General features: G+C 40.9%; 1 protein-coding gene across 2 annotated transcripts in view; it reads right to left on the bottom strand.

Annotated features, from left to right (window-relative positions):
• Window positions 1–20,867, bottom strand: part of LOC126248888 (uncharacterized) — a 349,630-nt gene that overhangs the window by 52,399 nt on the left and 276,364 nt on the right. The window contains exons 13-14 of one of the 2 annotated variants that reach the window (XM_049950347.1): window positions 6,354–6,497; window positions 2,365–2,591 (exon numbers count right to left, since the gene is read on the bottom strand). In XM_049950347.1, the coding sequence (XP_049806304.1) occupies window positions 2,365–2,591; window positions 6,354–6,497 (371 nt within the window). The remainder of the gene's footprint in view (window positions 1–2,364; window positions 2,592–6,353; window positions 6,498–20,867) is intronic. The other variant, XM_049950348.1, reaches the window with a different exon arrangement.

Below are 20,867 nucleotides of genomic sequence, written 5' to 3'. Positions count from 1 at the left end.
ATAGAGGGATCCAGCCACTAAGGACATCAGAGTGAACCAAAGTGCAGACCCCACCAGATGCTATCCCAGGGCCAGCACGGTTCCGACAGAACACCCGATAACCACATAAAGTGGGAGAGTGGTCATCACAGAAATGCGTTTCTTGGAGAACAAGACAGAATGCAGAATAAGAGGAGACAAGGCGTTGCATTTCCGGTAGGTGACAATAGTAGCCATTACAGTTCCACTGGATGAATGTGTGGTGTGAGACCAAGGTAGGCACGAAGGAGCCGAGGAGGAGATCAGGTCATTTGGTCAATTGTTGTCACTAACAAGGATGGGGTGACATCCATAAATAAGATGTCAAACTCAGGTTGCAAGAGGGGAGTTGGCACCTCCGGGGGCACCGGAGACACCTTGTCTTGGGATTTATGTTTCTTCTTCTCCTCTTTCTGAGGTGGAGGAGGACAGGACACAGTGGCAGTACAGGTGTCTGCAAGATCGGGAACTGAAAGAGAGCGGGCGACTTTGGGGATGGTGTGCCTCGTGGTCGAGTGGTGGAAACAGTCTTCTGACCTGAGAGACACCAGGGAGAGGGTTCCCGGGAGGGAGCCCAATCAGTAACTTATATTCTTGAATCTTCTTTTCTCTCTCATAAGCCGAGCAATCCGGTGAGTGAGGGGAGTGGAGGTCAGGACAATTAACACACACAGGTAGCGGAACACAGGGGTTCCCTCACGGATGAGGTGGCCACAGTCACAACACAAAGGGTCCTCTGTACAGCAGGAAGACATATGCCCAAACTGCAAGCACTGAAAGCACCATACAGGTGGAGGGATGTACGGCTTCATGTCACATCTGTAGCACATAACCGTGACCTTCTCTGGGATGGTATCCCCTCAAAAGCCAGGATGAAGGTGCCAGTATCGGTGTGGTTGTCTTTGCGACCCTTCTGCACACGTCGAACAAAATGAACACCATGCCCCTCCAGACTAGCTCGCAGTTCCTCATCAGTTTGCAGGGTGAGGTCCCTATGAAAAATGACTCCGTGGACCATATTCAGAGATTGGTGAGGAGTGATAGACACTGGGACGTTGCCAAGACGATCACAGGCACGAAGAGCTGCAGATTGGGTGGCAGAAGAAGCTTTGATCAACAGGGAGCCTGACTGCATCTTACTAATAGACTTCACTTCACCAAACTTGTCCTCGATTTTTTCCATGAAATCAATGGCTTTGTGGCGGTCAATGTGTCCCCATCTGTTCTAGTACAGACGAGGTAACGGGGGAAAGGTTTCAGCCGAAGACGGCGAGCCTGGCCCTCCTCCCATGGGGTAGACAGGGAGGGTAAGGCTGCCGGATCATATGAGACAGCATTTAAGGATCCTTCACCATTCGAAGAGACGGCCGTGTGAGAACGGCCAAATTTTTGCAGCTTCATATGCTTCATGCACCAAGCATCCGCCCTGATACCACCCACTCTGACCAGGGGATCTCCTCATGGGCGCCACCCAGCCACAAAAAGGGCCGTCTGGCAAGGCGGCTGTTGCTGGGAGTTCCGATCCTCCAAGAAGACAAGCAACCACTCCTTGGCATACACAGGGAGGGAACAGCTCAGGTATCAGTAGTGTGATCCCTGTGTTGTCAAGGGGCTCAGCCATATGGGTACATAACAGCCCCACCACACGGACTGGCTACACGTGCTGGTGACTTAGCAGGGTGGGAAGGGGCTACAGTGGGGAAGGGAGAGGGGAAAGGAGAGGGGAGAGGAATCTACACCGTAGATGCTGGGGAGGGAGTTCTTCGCCATATGGCTCGCACAAAAAAAAGGAAATTTTGAAGTGGCGGTCAAACCTAAGTGGGGACCGAAACACCAAAAGGGTGAAAGAACGGGCAAAAGGAACAAAATTGCAACCAATACAGGAAACCAGGGGAACAGCCAGGTCAACATAAAGCACAACACCGAGAGAGGGGAAGGAGATGGCAATGGGAAGGAGTGGGGATAGGGAGAGAGGGGGCAGGGAGAAGGAAAAGCAGGTAGGGAATGAAGAATGAGCTGCAATAGTTCAGGGCCCCGTGTGCACCACACACAAACTCACGAAAGAACCGTGAGCCCCTGGGGGGCACGAGATTTGAAAGTGATACGATCTTCAAACTTCTTTTACATCCCAATGGCACATTTCTGGACATGAGTTCCTGAACAAAATTTTATTGACTATGACCCATTTACAGCTCCTACAAGCCTGCAACAGGAAATGAGAAACATCCTGTACAGAATAAGTATCTGATGTGTAACTACTGCAAAAAATTAAAGTTTTAGAGGAATAATATTAGTAGGGCAAAGAAGCAGCAAAAGTTAGTAACTTCTTGTGCAATTTTTATGTACCTTCTAGGATTTTCAGTGGTTTGGCGGCATATCTGAATGTAAAGTTCATCCCTTAAAGCTGGTTTACTGTAACCATAATTGCATATCTCAAGTGCAACACTGTTAAAAGTCATTCCAACTTTGGCCTTCCGATCATTCATGTATATCTGTACCAATTTGAAAAGATCACAAGCATCTTTCTTCAATGCTTTATCTGATAACACTAGCATTGGTTTCCGAATAGGATCCTGAAATACAAAAATGTTGTTAATACTGTGCAAGAGTTAACATATTAACTATTAAACAATTAATATATGCACTATAGCTTACACATTCATCTTGAGAGATTCTTGTTCCATATCAGTTGTACATTTCTAATTAAAAATGTGCAACTGAGATGGAACAATAAATGAGACCTATGTTACATTAATATTTGATACCAATTATTTTAAAATGTTACTATCGGTACCACCAATCTTGTCTATCACAATGCATTACAGAGACTATTTTCTGTCTTCCTCAGATAGGACTTCTTCTAATTATCACAAAAACATTATAACATTAAAGAAGGAACACCATCCATTAAGTAACAAAAATCAAATTATTTAAAGAAAAAATATTAAATTATGTAAACAGATATTTCTCAATTTCACAATTTTTTCACCTACAGCACTGTGTGTGTGTGTGTGTGTGTGTGTGTGTGTGTGTGTGTGTGTGTGTGTGTGTGTGAGGAGGGAGGGGGGGTGGGCTTGTACCAAGTGAAGTTGCAATACCATTTTGTGATATTTATGTTACTGTGCTAAGAATAGGCGTACACAACAACGATGTTATCTGAGCATTCAACAGCTATTGTGAGTCACAAATTTCTGCCTTGTAGTGGTTGCCTACAGCCAACAATGTCAGCTGATGACCGCTATCTATAAATCGTGTCTTGTACTGGTTGGAATAAATGAAGTGCAGCTGGTCACAGAGATTCAGAGTTGGCTATTATTATCATATGGCAGTGAAACTTGGTAGATATGCTAATGCTTTAATGGGGAACTGATTTACGCTGGAAAAAGTTAATTCCAATTTTGGCCACCAGATGCAAATCTGGCGCTGGACACTGTATGACACCCGTACTATCATTTGACAAGCCATAACATAAGTGAACAGTATGGCTATTGAGAAGAGAGACCTCACACTGTTGTGGAACTGTTTTATGTCAATGGCAGTAATTACAGTGCTGCATTGAGAGAGTATCATCGATTGAAAGATCTGAGGAGAGGCCTAATGTCACTAAATGGTTTAAAGAAGATGACAATGAAATTCAGAAAGAAGAGTGAGCTTGGTGTGGCACCTGGAAGAGGAAAAAGTTCTATCCCAGTGAAAGTTATTGACAAGGTTGCTGTTGCTTTAACTGATAATGTATCATGTGTCCCAGATAGTGGCAGTGTTGGTGCAGCATCACAAAAATTGTCCATCCCATGATCAACAGAGGGAACATTTTGCACTCTATATTACACACACAAGCACCTTTATTCTCACCCCATTCTTCTTTGAAGACCATACATCCGGAGGATCTGTCAAGCATACCACGATGTCAGCACAATTTCAAGACCTCCTTGTACAGCACGTGGTACATGCTTTGGAAGAGCACAATTGTGTGGAAACAACTGTTTTAATGCAAGGTAGGGCAACACTTCATATCACTTGCCCAGTGAAAGACCTGCATAACACAACCTTCTACAAACATGTTATCTCAGAGGTTTTCCAAATGCATGGCCTGCAAGATCACCTGGCCAGAATCCGTGTGACTTTTGGCTCTGGGGATATCTAAAAGAACACATTTACCAGGGACACATTCAGTTTCTACCTGATCTGAATGCCAGTATACAGGAAAACATTGCTCAGATTCCACCAAAACTGGTGCAAGCAACTGTTTCTCATGTCATTTTTATGGATGCAGCATCTCGTCAACATCTCCAGTTCTCACACTGAACAAATTGTGTAAGCAGCAGTTAGTAATAAAATCATCATTATGCCTTCCCCATTCATTTTACCTTTTCTGCACATGTCCCATTCCTAATCCATTACATATGGAAATATTTCTATACATCTTTCTCACATTCACAATGCCAGATTCGCACCTGGTGGCCAAAACTGGAACTAATTTTTTTCCAGCATAAATTGGTTCTGCATTAACACATTAGCATATCTTTCAAGTTTCATTGCCATATGATAAGTACATCCCATACTTGATCTCTGGGAGTAGCTGCACTTTAATCCTAGTCACCCGGTAGGTACTCAGAGAAGAATGAAACAGAATTGCATGCTGTTGTTTCAGAGGAAACTGGGAGAGCTGTGTCGACCCATACAGTACAGAATCTTCTTCACATGATTAGTTTGTGTACAAAATGCCAAAGAGGGTCCAAGCAGGTTACATCATCATTGTGGAGAAACTTGATATTAAATTATTCTCTCACAATGGATTTTGGTTTTACAGACCTGCAGAGATGTGCACATTTCCCGCTCCCCCTCAATCAAAGTCCAAATGTTTTGGGCATTTATGTGCATCAAAGCAGTGATAAAACTACTAGACTATCTAGAAATGTGATAAACGTTTACAAAATCAAATATAACAGTGTAAAAAGTTTATCCATACAAACAATACACAAGTGGTTGGCAGATATAATATATTTAACATTTTTTGCCAGTCAAGCAACAGAATGGGATCACTTTATTGATTGCCCACCATGGTGTACACTTCTAAAATCTACCTTTATGAAATCTGAATGTTTTTGTTACATAAACAACAAGTTTAAGGTACATGTAACACACATATTTTGAATAATATTCTGTGGGGAAATTTTCCAATTAACTTTGTAAATTTGCAACACAATAAAATTCCTTTTTAAAGTAAATTTTCTATCAAAGCATCAGAAATGAATTTTCGACACATATGTTCTGATATAAAAGACTTCATTTCTTCAAACATGGATCTCATAAATCACGGACAAATGCAACTGGGCAGATTTTTTATAGGTTTCAATGCTGTCAACAAAAAGGCAAAATGACAGAGTATTTTCCCTAAGTACGTGACTGGGTTCAATAACACACAATCAAAAGAAACCAGCATCTTCACTGGCCTCTGCTCATTGAAACGTAAGTAACATAGGGTGTGCCCAGAGGCTGCATGACACAATTGCTAATGTACTCAATAGGTACAAAAATTTATCAGATGCTGAGAAACAGAAATGTATCATATCCTACTACAAGAAGAAAGAAAGGAAGATCTTTAATTTTCTGTGAGAATTCTGATAAAGTGCAATATATCTAATAAGGGGGATCACATAGAGATCACTCTTGCCGCAGTATTTTAGAATCCCTGTCTCATATGCCCACTTGAAGGAATCTCAAGAGTTCAAATACTTGCTGCTACACTTTGAACAGTTTGGTTTGGATTATACTACAGTGTTACAGAAGTGATCGGAAAGCTTAAATCAAAACATCTGGAAAAAAATGTGATGATGTTTTTGTGAAATACTGATGGGTAAATTTAGGTAATCTGTGTATTAAATAGATAGGAGACAATTACTACTATCTCCATCAAAGATTTAGGAGAAGGACCATAAAAACAATATAGAAAAGTTCAAAGCCCACACTGATGCAAGCAGGAAGTCATACTGTGCCTACTTCATATGAAATGCAACATGAAAGGAACCAATTAATGATGGTAAAAAATACCCTGAGAAGTAATTTGTGAATTATGTAGCTGCAACAACAATAACCATACTTGATTACATATAACCTACAGTCTAAGAACACCAAACACATAATAAAGGAAGATATGATAAAATATATACTTAAAAGATTTTTCAGTTTATTGGAAAAATCTAAATAGGAAACTATGCTATCCATTATATGACAAGTCAAAGATATTTTAAGTAAAAAGCATTTTAAAACTGCAGTTCACAATAATTTCTAAACAAGGATTCTATTATACTGCACTGAGGGATAAAGAAATCTACCTTTGACCATGAAAGCATATCTCTGATAGAGAATTTTTTACGGAAAATGCCCTTTTTATGGATATTGAGGTTATCTTGTGCATATTTCTCAATATCACTCTCAGATGGCAACTTCTTGTCCCGACTCAGAACGACGTGTGACTGCTGAAATGAATAAAAATCAAATATTACTCTTCACAGAGTTTTAAAAGAGAAACAAAGCAGTCTGTGCATGTTCACTACTATGTTAAAAATATCTATGCCAATACAATACATACAATGTAAGTATGTGAGAGTCAACTGTAGTTTCTATACGTGTAAAAATAATGTACACTTAACAGAGTTTTGGTCTTGATCCACTGGATAGTCTGCAATTTTTACAGATATACTATATAGAAAATAATAGAAGTGCAATAATATAAATCTCAGATATTGCATAATGTTTAAATACTGTATCATACCACAATTGGAAATTTCAAATCCATCAGGATATTTGACACTAAAATCTCGTATTTAAATACTTCAATCCAGTAAAATGTCCTCATATCCTTTCTTAAAGATATCTGCTGGGAAGCCTTATCTAACGAAGACAAAGAACTTTTTATGGAAGTAGTGGTTTAAACAGTGAACTTTCTGACCAAAGTTAAGAAAGTAGTCATGAAATAAGTAAAATTATCACTTATTGTCCATTAAGTGATAGTTATTTCAAAATCAATCATTAACTGATTTTAGGATTACAATCCTCAAACTTTTGGGACACAGTTACGGAAAGAAGAAAAAGCCATGAGTAGAAAATCAATTTTTGTTACAAATCCATATCAGGTACTCATTTTTAATAGTTCTTGAACATTATCAACTGAAATAATGTCACATTTAAATTGCTCACATCAGAAACATGATATGTTCTTGCAGAGTGCTAATGACTGTGCTGGTGAGCACCAAAAAACAACAACAACACCAGCAGCAGGTGCAGTAAATACCCAGAGCATCTATTTTCTTTGAAAAGTTCTAAATATTATTATACAGGAAGTATGAATCCATAGGCAACTTTTATGAGATATCAAGTCATCAGACGAACCTGATGCAAAAAGAAGAAGCTATCTCATTAACACAAACACAACTGAAACATATCTGCTGAAACTCACAGCTGACATTAATGCCAGATCACAATGGATGTCACTAAACTGACAAAGTAATATATAAAATGCCACAAGAGTTTCATATAGGAGTCACTGATGGCTGAAAATGAAAACGTCATTGTCGTTGTAAGGATGTCAAAGATATCTAATGATAACCACATCACAAAAATGGAGAAGGTAAAATGCAGTCTCACTCACAACTGAGTGCACATGCAATTTCTGAAACTATACACATTTCACATGCACGAAATGAGCTCTCAAAATAATAATGCAAGGTTAATGAAAAGTAAATACTCAAGAACCAAGACGAAATGTGTCAGTTAGGTTGAATGCTTTTGTATTAATTTCTCAGAGCTTGCGAATTTATTTAATAAGAGTTCGGCACAAGGAGGTTGGGAAAATACACACACAACATCTGGTAAATATTTACATTAGTAGATTTCCAGGCTATTTGAAAAATAAAATGAATGAATGAATGAGCAATGAATTATCTGAATAACTAAAATGGATAAAAGTTACCTGGTTTTGTTTCAGAAACAAATCATAAATTGAGACACTAATGTTCTCATCCCTGTACACGTAAATGCAACTGTAAGTATACACCACTAGCAAATCTGCCAATTCTTCACAACTGCTAAATATGCATGGGAACTGGATATACATTCCAATCTACTCCTTCCCCCTCTCTATGTCCGTCTTCTCCTCCTGCTATGTATCTTCACCTCCACCACCTAGACCCCCACCTCCATGCATTGGCAATACTGTATGTTGTAATATGGGGTATGGGAGACTGCTCCTGTTGCCAGATCTGTGAACTTAGCGAGGTGCTGCAGTTGTTAGCACACTGGACTCATTTTTGCGAGAACTACGGTTCAAATCCACGTTCAGCCATCCTGCTTTAGGATTTCCCTTAACTGCTCCAGTGAAATGCTGGGATGCTCCCTTTGAGAGGATACAGCCGATTTCCTTCTCCATTCTTGAAGTATTTCAAACTTGTGCTCTGCCTCTAATGATGTCAGTGTCAATGGGACATTAAATACTAATCTTGTTTGCTTGCTTACTTGGATCTGTGAGGACAGTTGTTTCAACGATGGTATTTTAATTAGTTTTGATCTGAAAATAGATAGGATTACAAAGTTTCAAACGAGTCAGATTCTGTAACAGTATACCAATCATAAACCACGATTATGACTTTCCTGTTTTCTATTACAACCAACTGTGAGGAAGAAAACAAAATAGCACTTAGTTTTGTATATACTTTTTGTTAAAAAACCATATAAAAGGAGAAAGAATATATATGGGAGAAACAATTTTTCTAATGGCTTAAATGCTCGCTATTGTAGTTAAAACTTTCAACAGAAAACCTGCACACTTGTTTTTTAAGAAAATATATACCTCATGTCCACCACAATGTTTATTAAAGTATTGTGTAAAAATCTGAAGCAAATTGGTCAAGAACTCTGAGATTTTTGCTAACAATGTTCCCTCTTTATTTATTATTATACATGTATTTATATACCACATATGTTTAAAAAATATGCAGCCTATATCCATACGAACGTTTATTACAGCTTTGTGTAAAAATCTGAATTAAATCTGTAAATAACTTTTCGAGATTTTTGATAACAACAACTTGTCTTTATACAGTAATACAGATTACTAATAATTATCATTTGTTCCTGTGCAGTGACACATGCACGTATTTTCAAAAGGCCGCACATGTGGCAGTGTATGTCATCTACTGAGGGCACCTCAGACTTCGTGTGTGTGTGTGTGTGTGTGTGTGTGTGTGTGTGCGAGAGAGAGAGAGAGAGAGAGAGAGAGAGAGATGTCACCGTCAGAGCTCACAACGGTCCCCAGTCTATTTAAGGGGCTCCGGAAAGGCTCAAAATCATGAAAAGTTCAATTTTTATTTTTTTGCGTTTTCTGAATAGATATATAATTTATTCAATTCCGAAGACTACAACTATTTTTAAATTTTTTTTGAAATGTGTTCTACAGGGGCGTGACCCACTGTGGCGCTGTTAAACTGCTGTCAAATGGTGTTATTATTAACGTCCGTGTTCATCAGGTACATTTTAGTGATGTGAGATAAAATATGTGTTGTGGCTAACCTGTGATGGTTCAATTTATATCGCTGGTGTGATTGTCGATTGTTTCATGTTTATTTACTCTGTCGTTATCTCGAAAATATTCGTAATTAATTCTGTTTCTTGAGTCTCTGTTTTGTTGAAGTATAATAATGAGTAAAAGTAAAGTTATTAGAAATCCTCTGAAGGCTTTTAAGAAAAGGAGAAATGTTGGAAAGCCAAAGGTATGTGTTATTACTGTAAACAATAAAGACGATGAAAATCCCCAACATAGCTTGTGTCCCAAGGAAGAAGACAGTTGGTGTAAATATAACAAAGGATTGCTAACTGGTGAAGTGTACACTCATAAGCATAGTCTGCCTCATGCAATAATGGAGGTGATAAAACCTATTTTCAGAGACTTAGCAGCACCTGAACTGTTGAAAAAGTGTATTCACGGAAAAACTCAAAACCCCAATGAAAGTGTAAATAGTGTTATATGGTCGAGAATCCCCAAGACTGTATTTGTTGGAATAGAAACACTTCACTTTGGTGTGTATGATGCTGTTGCGACTTTCAATGATGGCAACATTGTAAGGTGCAAGGTATTTAGAAATATGGGAATGAAGATAGGTTCTAACATGGTACGAGCGATACTTGCTTTAGACAAGGAACGCCTTCGGGCTGCAGACAGGACTGTAAAGAGTCTAGAAATACAAGCAAGAGTAAACAGGAGGAGGAATAAGAGGAAGCTGGAGGAGGAGTTTGCAGAGGATGAAGATAATCCATCCTATGGACCTGGAATGCACTAAAAAGTTAATCCAATCTTTGTCGCTCGATTCCCAAAACTTTTATTTTCTCATACTAATTACATGTTTTCTAAGGATCTTCCAAACATATTTGTTTCAAACTTTCAGTAAATGTTACACAGTACCTTCTGCATAATTTAACACAGCCTTTTTCCAAAAAACTGTATATTTTTGAATATATAAATAAAAAATTGCAAAAAAATGTTGTGAATTTTCATTACAATTGAAAAAAAAGAAAATTTTGTAAAATCCCTGTGTTAAGTTGTAGCCCATATTCCAATAAATAATCTGTAAAAAATTCAACTTCCTACCTCAAATACTTTGTGAGGAAAGATGTAATTTATAAGCGTTATTTTAACATTGCAAGTGTAGGGCGTTCCGGAGCCCCTTAAGTCTAGCCGAGCTATGATCGGCCTCAATTCTCTATTTGTATTGCTACAGCTCTTTGTGTACACAATCTGGTCCTGCTGAATGTTACTTAAATACAATGTTAAACTTGTTAATGCTTCTGTGGAATAAAGCCTTGTTCAGTCTGCTGGTCATGTTATACCTAATTACAACATGAGTGGTGATGAATGTGGTCCTGTTCCCTGTGCAAATTTTTACTCTGGTTGGTCCTCCATTTATTCTCAATATGACTGATGGTACTATAGAGGACATTCTATGTCGGTTGGTCAAACAGCAAGAATCATTCCCCACGGCGTTGCACCACCAATCACAGGTACTTGATAATCAAATTCAGGTGCTTCAACCATTGGCTTCTGGTTTGTCTAATCTGCAGGCTTCTCAGTCTATGTCACCTGCTGTTTTGCCCTCTGCAGCTCCCGTGTTTTATCTGCCTCCCTTTTCTACATACAATGAGACCATTGAGGAATGGGACGCATATGAGAAATGTCTGTGACAAAACTTTCAAGCTTTTGGGATTACTGATGTTATTTTATGTCGCGCCTTGTTCCTTTCGTGGATATCACCAAGAATGTATCAAGTCCTACGTTAAATCACCCCTTTGCAGGGTCCATCTTCTTTAACATTTGACCAGACGTGTGAACTTTTTTCCAAATACTATTGTAAGTGCACCCATGTTACTGCATCACGGGCCGAGTTTTACTGCAGTAGGGAGCAACCACATCAATAGTATCGAGCATGGATGGCTGAACTCCATAAGTTACGTAGTCATCATCATTTTGTGTCTGATGTGTATAAAGAGCCATATGCTGATCAGATAGTGAGAGAAATTATCTTTCGTTTAGCTCCAGATTGTGAGGTGTGAGAGCATGCCCTCCAGTGTGAAAATCTCCAAAATTTTGGCTATTGTACAGTCGTTCACCTGAGATGTCACAAGCTGCAGGTAACCGAACTGAGTCGTGGTGTGAGGTATCAGCAATCCAACCCTCTTCTCCACACCAAGCTTCAGATAGTTTGCAAGGGGGGGGGGGGGGGACATGGTTGTGGCGATCCACACATGATCACAGCATCAGGGTGGCTGGCCTTACTCCCAGCAACAGCCACACAAACAAATTAAACATGCCAGTAAACAGCAATGTATGCATTCCACGGTCCCATCCTGCCCAAAATGCTGGGCTACCTGTCATAATTGCAAAAAAAAGGTCACATTGCTTCTGTTTTAAATGCAAAAATTCAGCACAACGATCCTTATGAGAAGATGGATGTAAATATTGTATTGGCTATTTCTGTTGCACCAATAACATTTTCATTGATCTTATGATTTTTCGTAAAGTTCTGCACATACAAGTGGATACAGGAGCTGTGGTTAACCTAGTCAAACTCACAAACTTATACGGACTTGGACTTTTCTCGGGGATTCTTCTCATGTCACGAAAGTTAGTTAATTACAATAAACAAAGTATTCCTATTCTCAGCCAGTTCCCTGCCCCAATGACCTAAAAGTTGATAGTCTAGTCACTTACAGTTCTTGTTGCAGATAACGCACATACAAAGAATCTTTTTGAATTAGGTGCTTTTAAGTTGTTTGGTTTTACCATTTCAGATGAAGTGAATTTAGTGTCTGAACAAGTGCCATATACACAGTTAGATGCATTATGTCCTGAGTTTTCCTCTGTGTCTCCCCGGGATTGGGGTGTACCAACAATTTTCAAGTGCACATTGACATGAAACCCTCTGATCAGCCTCAGTTTTTTCCGGGTCCATCCAGTTCCAGTGGCACTCGGGGAACAAGTTGAAAATGAATTAGACTGCCTCATGGAATCCGGCATTGTTCAGCGTATTGTATCAAGTGAATAGTCAACCCCTTAAATATATTAAAGAAACTAAGAAACCATCAGGCCAGTTACGCTCCTGTGGTGATTTTCAAGTTTCTGAGATTGCACAATCTGTAGTGAATACATACCTGATACCACGCCCGGACGAACTCTTTGCAAAGTATCAATACTTGCGGTTGCCTTTTGGAGTCGCCAGTGTCCCACTAGTTTTCAACATTTTTTGGAACAACTTACAGTGTCTGTGCCAGGTTGTGCAAACTATTTGGATGATGAGGTAGTTTCTGGTGCCTCCACTGAGGAACATTTAAAAAATCTCTGTACTCTTTATTTCTGTCTTCCAAGCGGCCAAGTTGAAGTGCAACTTAGAAAAATGTCAATTTTTTCAACCTTCTATCATTTATCTTGGGTTTGAAGTTCCTTGCATGGGTCTCAAACCCCTGCATCAACATGGTTTTTGCTATTGTGTTGCTCCCACACCCTACCTCAGACAAAGAACTTCTGGTTGTTCTAGGCAAAGTCGTCTATACTACCCCTAAATTTTTTCCAATGGCAGCAACAATTGTGCAGCCATCACATGAGTTGCTGCGCATAGGTACTCAGTTTCTTTAAAGACCATGTTGCAGTCTGTGACCTGCTTAGTGATATACCCATGAGGCTTCCACTTGGTCCTTGCAATGGACACTTCACAGTACAGGTACTGGCTCATAGATATCTCAATAGCTCCAAGAGGCCTATTGCTTTTGTCTCAAAAACACTGACTCCTGCCCATATTAGGTACTCTCAGATAGAAAAGGAGGCTTTGACCATTGTATATGCTGTGAAGAAATTCCATGGTGGTTTTTTTTTAAGGTCTATATTCCACCTGGCCACTGATTACATACCATTGGTTTCCTTATTCAGTCCTTCTGTGTCGTTACCAGATAAAACAGCATATTGCATTCAAGGTTGGGCTCTTTTCCTTCATGTTACAACTACGAGATTCATTTCCGCCCAACAAACGAACATGCAAATGCCAAAGTAAGTCATTATTTCATTATGATGACACCATTCAGTTTTGATCTTTGTAGTGACAGACAAGTATTTGTATGTCTCAAATTTCACGCAAAGATGTCATTAAATGAACGGAGAGGGGTGAAACTGTGCCAAAACATAGAGTTATTCCTAATTATGTAAATCTGATAGCATGTCAAAATAAAATTATGTATTAAATGCAGAGTGAAAATAGTGTAATGCAAAACGGACATGAAAGTACTTTTTTGTGTTTTGATGAGCGTTCATAGTTCCATTGCATAGTGTTTTTTTTTTCTTTTTTTTAATTGCAACGAATTATAAAATTATGTGGTGATAAATGTGTGTAAAATTATATAATGTATTTAGGTTTAAGTACTTAAATCTTATAAAATTGTAAACAAATTGTGGCCATGTTTAGGAATTATTTTGATTAATGTAGTGTCACTTGACCCGACTCAGGACTGGGAATATGAGTGTGAAAGTGGGTTTTTTGGTCACTGTCCGTTGTGGTGGTAAGTTCAGAGCGGCAAAGTGCCGCAAGTGTAAGCATGGACGCCAGTGTATGCGAATAAACTGTGAAGGTTCAAATGGCTCTAAGCACTATGGGACTTAACATCTGAGGTCATCAGTCCCCTAGACTTAGAACTGTGACCGCAGCAGCAGCAGCGTGGTTCCGGACTGAAGTGCCTAAAACTGCTCAGCCACAGCGGCCGGCAACTGTGAAGGAACAACGTGAAAGTGTGTAGTTGCGAGACAATAAACCATGTGTATGAATTGCGCCGATTATCATTTATCCAGATCGGATTTATTTGTGAACTTTAATATGCATGGCCACAAAGTTAGAAGAGGTTTTTTTTTTTTTTTTTTTTTTAAATAAATAAGTTTCAATCTGAACTTGTATAGTGTACCTCATTTTTCGCAAGGTTGTGCTATAGACAATTGTGTATTTAATTCACTGCTGTTCAAAGGTTAGCCAATATACGACTCAGTATTAGGGGCACAAATGCAACCATTCACTACCAACCCCCTTTGCAGATGAGCCACGTGTAAAATAGGTAGTGAATGAGCCCAAGTACAGTTGCAGTCTCCTTGGATGACGCTGTCACACGCATGGGACCATATACATGTGGATTTTGGTGGTCCCTTTCTCGATGCTTACTGGTTGTTTGTCACTGATGCATATTCTCATTTTCCGTATGTAATTTGTTGTGTTTCCACATCCACAACTGCCACTGAACCAGCCTTGTCCAAAATTTTTTCACTCCAAGGCTTGCCCACGATGTTAGTGTCCAATAATGGTCGACAATTTTCATCGCAAGTGTTTGCGACATTTTGTGATTCCTGGGGTATTGATCACATCCTTGCCCAGCTGTTCCATCCACAATCTAATGGTGAAGTGGAACACCTAGTGCGGATGTTCAAAACTCAAAATGAAAAAGTATGTTGTCAGCTCTTCCTCCAATGTTGCCTTAGATCAGCTTTTCTCCTCATACTGTTTCACACCGTTCGGCAAGAAGAGACCGACGGAGTTACTCCACAGGCACCAGCTGAGGACACTGCTAAACGTCCTGGATCCTCCACCTGGGCATCAACCCAGGCAGCCACAGCGCCTCTTCTGATAAGGTGTGCTTGTCTGGGTGCGTCATTTTGGACATCACCATAAATGGATTCCAGCTGTCATTGCCAGATGCTGGGGGTGGCATCTCTGTGACATCCACATGGTGCATGGCCTCTGCCTGAGGCACCATGATCAGCTTCACTTTCAAGTGGACAGCCGGGCACCCTCTCATGTCACATCATTGTCTCTGATTTCACCCACATCAGGCGTCACATCACCTGCTACTGCCAGTTCTCTACATCAGTATGGGCAAGAGTATCTGTCCTCAGTTCCTCTATTGCTTCCGGGACCCATTCCTGACCAACCACTGATACCATTACAACAGCACCATTAGAGCTGAGATCGACATGGAAACAGCCCTGGCATCACTGGTGTTGCCATATGATTTGACACAGGAAGGTGGTCACAGACTGAGTCTACACCTGAAGCACTTCAGGTCGTACACTCCCGTTGCAGCATACCACCTCAGCCAGAGCCTAGTGGATGGGGAGGACAGTATGGACATCTCAAGAATCTGTGATCTCCATAAGAGAGGAGGAATGCAGTGACACATGCACATACTTTCAAAAGGCTGTGCATGCGGCAGTGCTATGTCATCCACAGAGGGTGCCTCAGGTTCATGTGTGTGTGTGTGTGTGTGTGTGTGTGTGTAGAGACATCACCGTCAGAGCCCGCCACAGGCCCCAGTCTATTTAAGGCCAGCCAAGCTATGCCCGGCCTCAGTTCTCTATGTGTATTGCTACAGCTCATTGGGTACGTTGAGTGTTACTTAAATACTATATTCAGATTGTTAATGCTTCCATGGAATAAAGTTGAGTTCAGTCTACTGGTCATGTTGTACTTGACATCAAGATGGTTGTTGAGCGGTGGTTGGAAAATAAGGAGAAAGATTTTTATGACTATGCAATTCGGAAGTTTGGTGTTCATCATGATAAATGCCTTAGTATTGGCTGGAAATTACACTGAAAAGTAAATTAAGGTATAGGCTTTCATATAACAATAAATTGTTCAAAAAAATCCAATTGCATTTATTTAACACAAGAACTGCACTTAAAAAAGCCTCATATTTGCAAAAATCTTAACACTCAGAAAAAATATCCCAAACGAAACATAACTAAAAGAGGTGGAGTACACTGTTCCAGCAACATGCACAAATCCTTATTTCTAGGGATAATTTTATAATGCTGCCCCAAGAGCCAGTTCCTCAGCATAGCATCCCAGTGTTCTTGAAGTCAAATGAGTGGTTTTTCTTTACGCTACACTCTATAATTGGCGATTTCTCTATGTGCCCGAGTCTTAAATGCTGGATGTGCTCCTCACAGTATTTTGAGATATGATGCTGCGTTTGCCACACATATTGGGGCCATTTTCACAAGAAATGTTGTCTATCCCAGGTATGATCAGTTTTAGCCAGTCTTTTACAGAGCTGAGGTACTCTTTTCATCTTAGGTGGTGATCGGAAGAGATTTTTATGTTGGATTTTTCAAGCAGCCTTGCAATTTTGGCTGAGAGCAGTCCCAAGTAATGCAGGAAAGGGTATCTTCTGTCTTCTTACTCCACCTCTCAGTTTACTGCATCTTTTCTCGTCTTGAATGTCCTACCAATCTGTGCTTCACTATAGCCATTTTTACAGAACCCTTCCTTCAAGTGTTGTAGTGTGGTTGGGAGGCTTTCCTTATTGCAGATGACACCCTATGTACCAGGGTGGTTGGCACTGCCAGTCACTATGGCAAATTGTGGCAGCTCACAGCATGAAGGTACAGGTCTCTGTAGGTATTCTTCCTACGCATTGCATGGTCTGGTGTATATCCAAGAAAGGGAGACAACCATTCTTCTCTATTCCTACGGTGACCGCAAGGTTTTGATGGATGGTGCTGAGGTGGTCCGGAAACACATTCAGTGCCTGTCTGCCATGCTCCCACACCAAAAGAGTATTGTTAACACACCAGAAGAAGTGCTTGGGCTTTTGGTGACTGGTTTAGAGGACCCCCTCCTCTATGCATTCCACGTACCGATTTGCAATCCCAGGAGCCAGTGGGGATCCTGTGTCCACTCCATTTGGCTGTTCATAAAACACTCTCCATCACACTTTTAGTAGGTGATTGTTACTCCGTGCTCAAAAAGTTTAATGACTTGTCCCTCAAAATGTTGAGTAAGTGTGCCAAAGAATTCTGAAGAGATACTTTCACAAACAGCGATTCAACGTCAAAGCTCACAAGCAAGTCATCCTTTGACAGTCACATGTCCTTAAGTACTTCCATGAAACCACTATAGTTCCTCATGTGGTGACTGCACTGTCAGTTAAGGGTTTTTAGAATCGTCATAAGATGTTTAGCCAGACCATAATCATGTGAGTTAATAGTGTTGAGTACTGGCTCCAGAGGCACACCTCCCTTGTGGATTTCGTGGAGTCCATACAGGTGCGGTGTGGCTAGTGTCCTGGGATATAGCCATTTCTTCACTCCTTCTGATAGATCTGAGCTCTTCCAACAGAGGTACCACTTTCCTGTGTGTAGGGGGGGGGGGGAAGAGGGGATGACGACAACGAGTAGGGGCTTATCATCACGGTTATCAGTGCCCATAAGATGATCAACAGAAACAAACATGGCTAAAAATGTAAAAACGAGAGGGGGGGGGGGGAAACAGAAAGACAAACTGAGATAAATATCATGGTGGATAGCGTTAATAATTTTCAGATAAGGCGGCTTCACTGATTCATATACTACACACCCATTGTCTAGCCACAATTGCATCAAAGCCCTATAAAAGGGGAGCAGATATGCCCTGTCTGCTCCCCAAGACCTGTGGTAAAGGCAATTTAAGATTTTCAGTGTTATCTGTGTTCTGGCTTTCAGGTCTCCCAGGTGTAGTAACCACAAGAGCCTGGAGTAAAAAATGAGACCAAGAAACCTCATCGGGTCTTTAAAATTTGGAATGGTGTCCCTCATATTCAAATCAAGTAGATTAAAAATACGAGTTTGATTAAAATGAAGACACACATTTATTTGAAGAAAACTGAAAACTTGTCTTTGTAACCCACTCCTCTAAGCTCTGCATTGTAAGTTTCAACTGACAAGTCACTGTTCCAACACTAGAGGAGGAACAGAAAACTGCAAAATCGTTCACAAAAAAGGAGCACTGTAAAGGATTCCTTACTGTAGACATTATACTATTTATGGCAATGGCAAAGAGGGTAACACTGAAAACAAAGCCCTGAGGAACACCATTCTCCAGCTCATAATGAGCAGACAGCACTTAGATAGGAAGGACCATATAAAGATGGGGAGGTGGCCACAAAAGCCCCATTGGTGGAGCTACCCTAGAATACTGTGTCTCCAGTAGTGTATAGGCCTTACTGATGTCAAAGAATACACTGATACAGCCATGTTTACGTAGTAAAGCCTCCTGAAAAGAACCTTTAGCAGAATCAAGTTGTTGACAGAGGATCAAAATCTCCCAAATACACACTGAGAGTGGCTAATGAGTTACCTGGTCTCTAATATCTAGACAAGACAACAATTAACCATTCGTTCCAGGGCCTTTCCCATACAGCTTGTTAAGGTGATGCTCCAGTAGCTACTGGAACATGTTTGATCCTTTTAGTTTCATGAGAACTATCAGAATGGCCCCTCTCCATGAATCGGGAAGGTGGCCTGATTGCCATATCAAATTAAAACATGTAAGAATTTCCTTTGATGCTGCTTGATCACAAGGAGAAGGGGAAGTTGTAAGACTCAGAACTGTTGGATCATAAGTCCAACTCCCTCTCTGTGGTCGCATGGTAGTAGAGGAATGTAAAATCCTCGCTGACATTGGCACCAGTCAACGCAAAATGCTCTGCCATCATCTGAGCGATGTCTCCGGGCATTGTTTAGACACACCTGTTTCAGTACTGCTGCTGCTGGTAAGCGATTGATTTACCAGGGATCCTTCTGATGGATTCACACTTTCGTAGAACAAGTTGAATGGTTGACAGACTCCAGGAATGCTTCCCATGATCTCCTCTTTCACGCCTTAATTAAACTAAGCCTCAGCTGTTGCACGTGAAACAGTGTGAGGTCATCTGCTGTTGGGCGACATTTAAACCTTCATAGAGTTGCATGCCTGACCTGAAGTGTAGAGCTGCACCCAGTGGTCCACCAAGATACAGTGTGTCTCCTAAGGTGACTTAAGGACTTTGGGATAGATAAGACAGTGCCATGGTGGATCACTCATATGATGTGGCCCACTGTTTCCTGGACACAGCCTCTGAGTTCAAACACAGTCAGTTGCCTGAACATTGTTCAGTTAGTCCTGTTGACCATCCATTTTGGTGGCTTCCGTTCCAATAATACTGCATGCAGCAGGTGGATCCCCAGCAGTAAGTGGTCACTGGAATGAATGGCACCAATTGCTTCACACTGAGCAGAGTCTGTGATGGCTGGAGAGCAGAAAGAGAGCTTGATGGCTGAGGACAACTCAGAAGCAGCTGAGAAATGAGTGGCATGCACAGCTCATGAGACGACATGAAGCTCTCCAAATCTCAACACCTAGGCCAAGTATAGTTTGAGCCCCATAATACCTTATGGGCTTTGAAATTATCCTGTAGGAGAAGCGGGTGGAGGAGTTGTTCTACAAAGTCTATAAGAGCCTCAGAGTCTATCACATCTTGTGAGGGTAAATACATTGAGTAGACAGTGATGAACTTCAATATCTGCTGTTTTTTAGGTAAGTAATCAAGGAAAGAGCAGAGAAGTGGTGTGCATTATTGACGAACACAGCAACCCCTCCATCGGCTTTTTCCCCAGTCAGGTCATCCTTACAGTGGAGGGTGGAGGTTCAGCGATGGGGCAAGATGGCTGCCCCAGACAGACTTCACGTTCTATTGGCTCTGAAGCAGAAGCAGCAGAACTGTCATCAGGTCAAATGACATCATACCAGATTCTGCCTTTGGAGGTGCTGGGAGCTCTGCAACTGTGGCTTTATCTCATGTTCTTGGGGAGTGAGGGTGTGGGGGGTTCTATGGGTTCTGAAACAACAGTAGTTTGACACGTGCACTGACAAACACAGGTAGTAGTGCTGACACAAGCAACCTCCATTTGTGTAAAAGCATTGCTGTCAGAACAGGCTTTTTCAGGGCTGAAGCAAAAGATGTAGTGCATGTGGGACACTTCTTGGCCCTGCAGATCTTGGCCTCGACATAAATGATGTGTTTCACTGTTTCAATCTCCTGCATCTTCCTTTCTTCAAGAAAGAGTGACCCTGGTGCAATTTAAATCCTGTCAAGGACATGAACAAAGGACACCCTTGTGGGTGGCCTTACCACATTTTTTGTTAAGTGGCCTCTCCCTTACATCCCACAGTTATGTGCCCAAAGAGCTGGTATTTCAAACTGCACAATGAGATGGGGACTAAGGCTGCACACTTAGGCAAATGAAACCTGCCTTGATATGCTCTGGGAGTTTCATGCTATTGAAGATAACCATGAAGGGGCAAGATTTTACCAGATACCCATCCACCCATTTCATGACATTCTGCACATTGACGATACCTCGTTGAGCCTACTCATCTTTCAATTCCTCTTTGGAAATATCAACCAGATCTCTACATAACACAACATCTTTGCTGCAGTTCAAGGTGTTGTGGAACTTCATTTCTATGGCATATTCC

This window comes from Schistocerca nitens, chromosome 3 (genome assembly GCF_023898315.1).
Source record: "Schistocerca nitens isolate TAMUIC-IGC-003100 chromosome 3, iqSchNite1.1, whole genome shotgun sequence".
Lineage (NCBI taxonomy): Eukaryota > Metazoa > Arthropoda > Insecta > Orthoptera > Acrididae > Schistocerca > Schistocerca nitens.
Note: the sequence above shows the minus strand (reverse complement) of the source record. Positions and strands in the feature narration are given on the sequence as shown.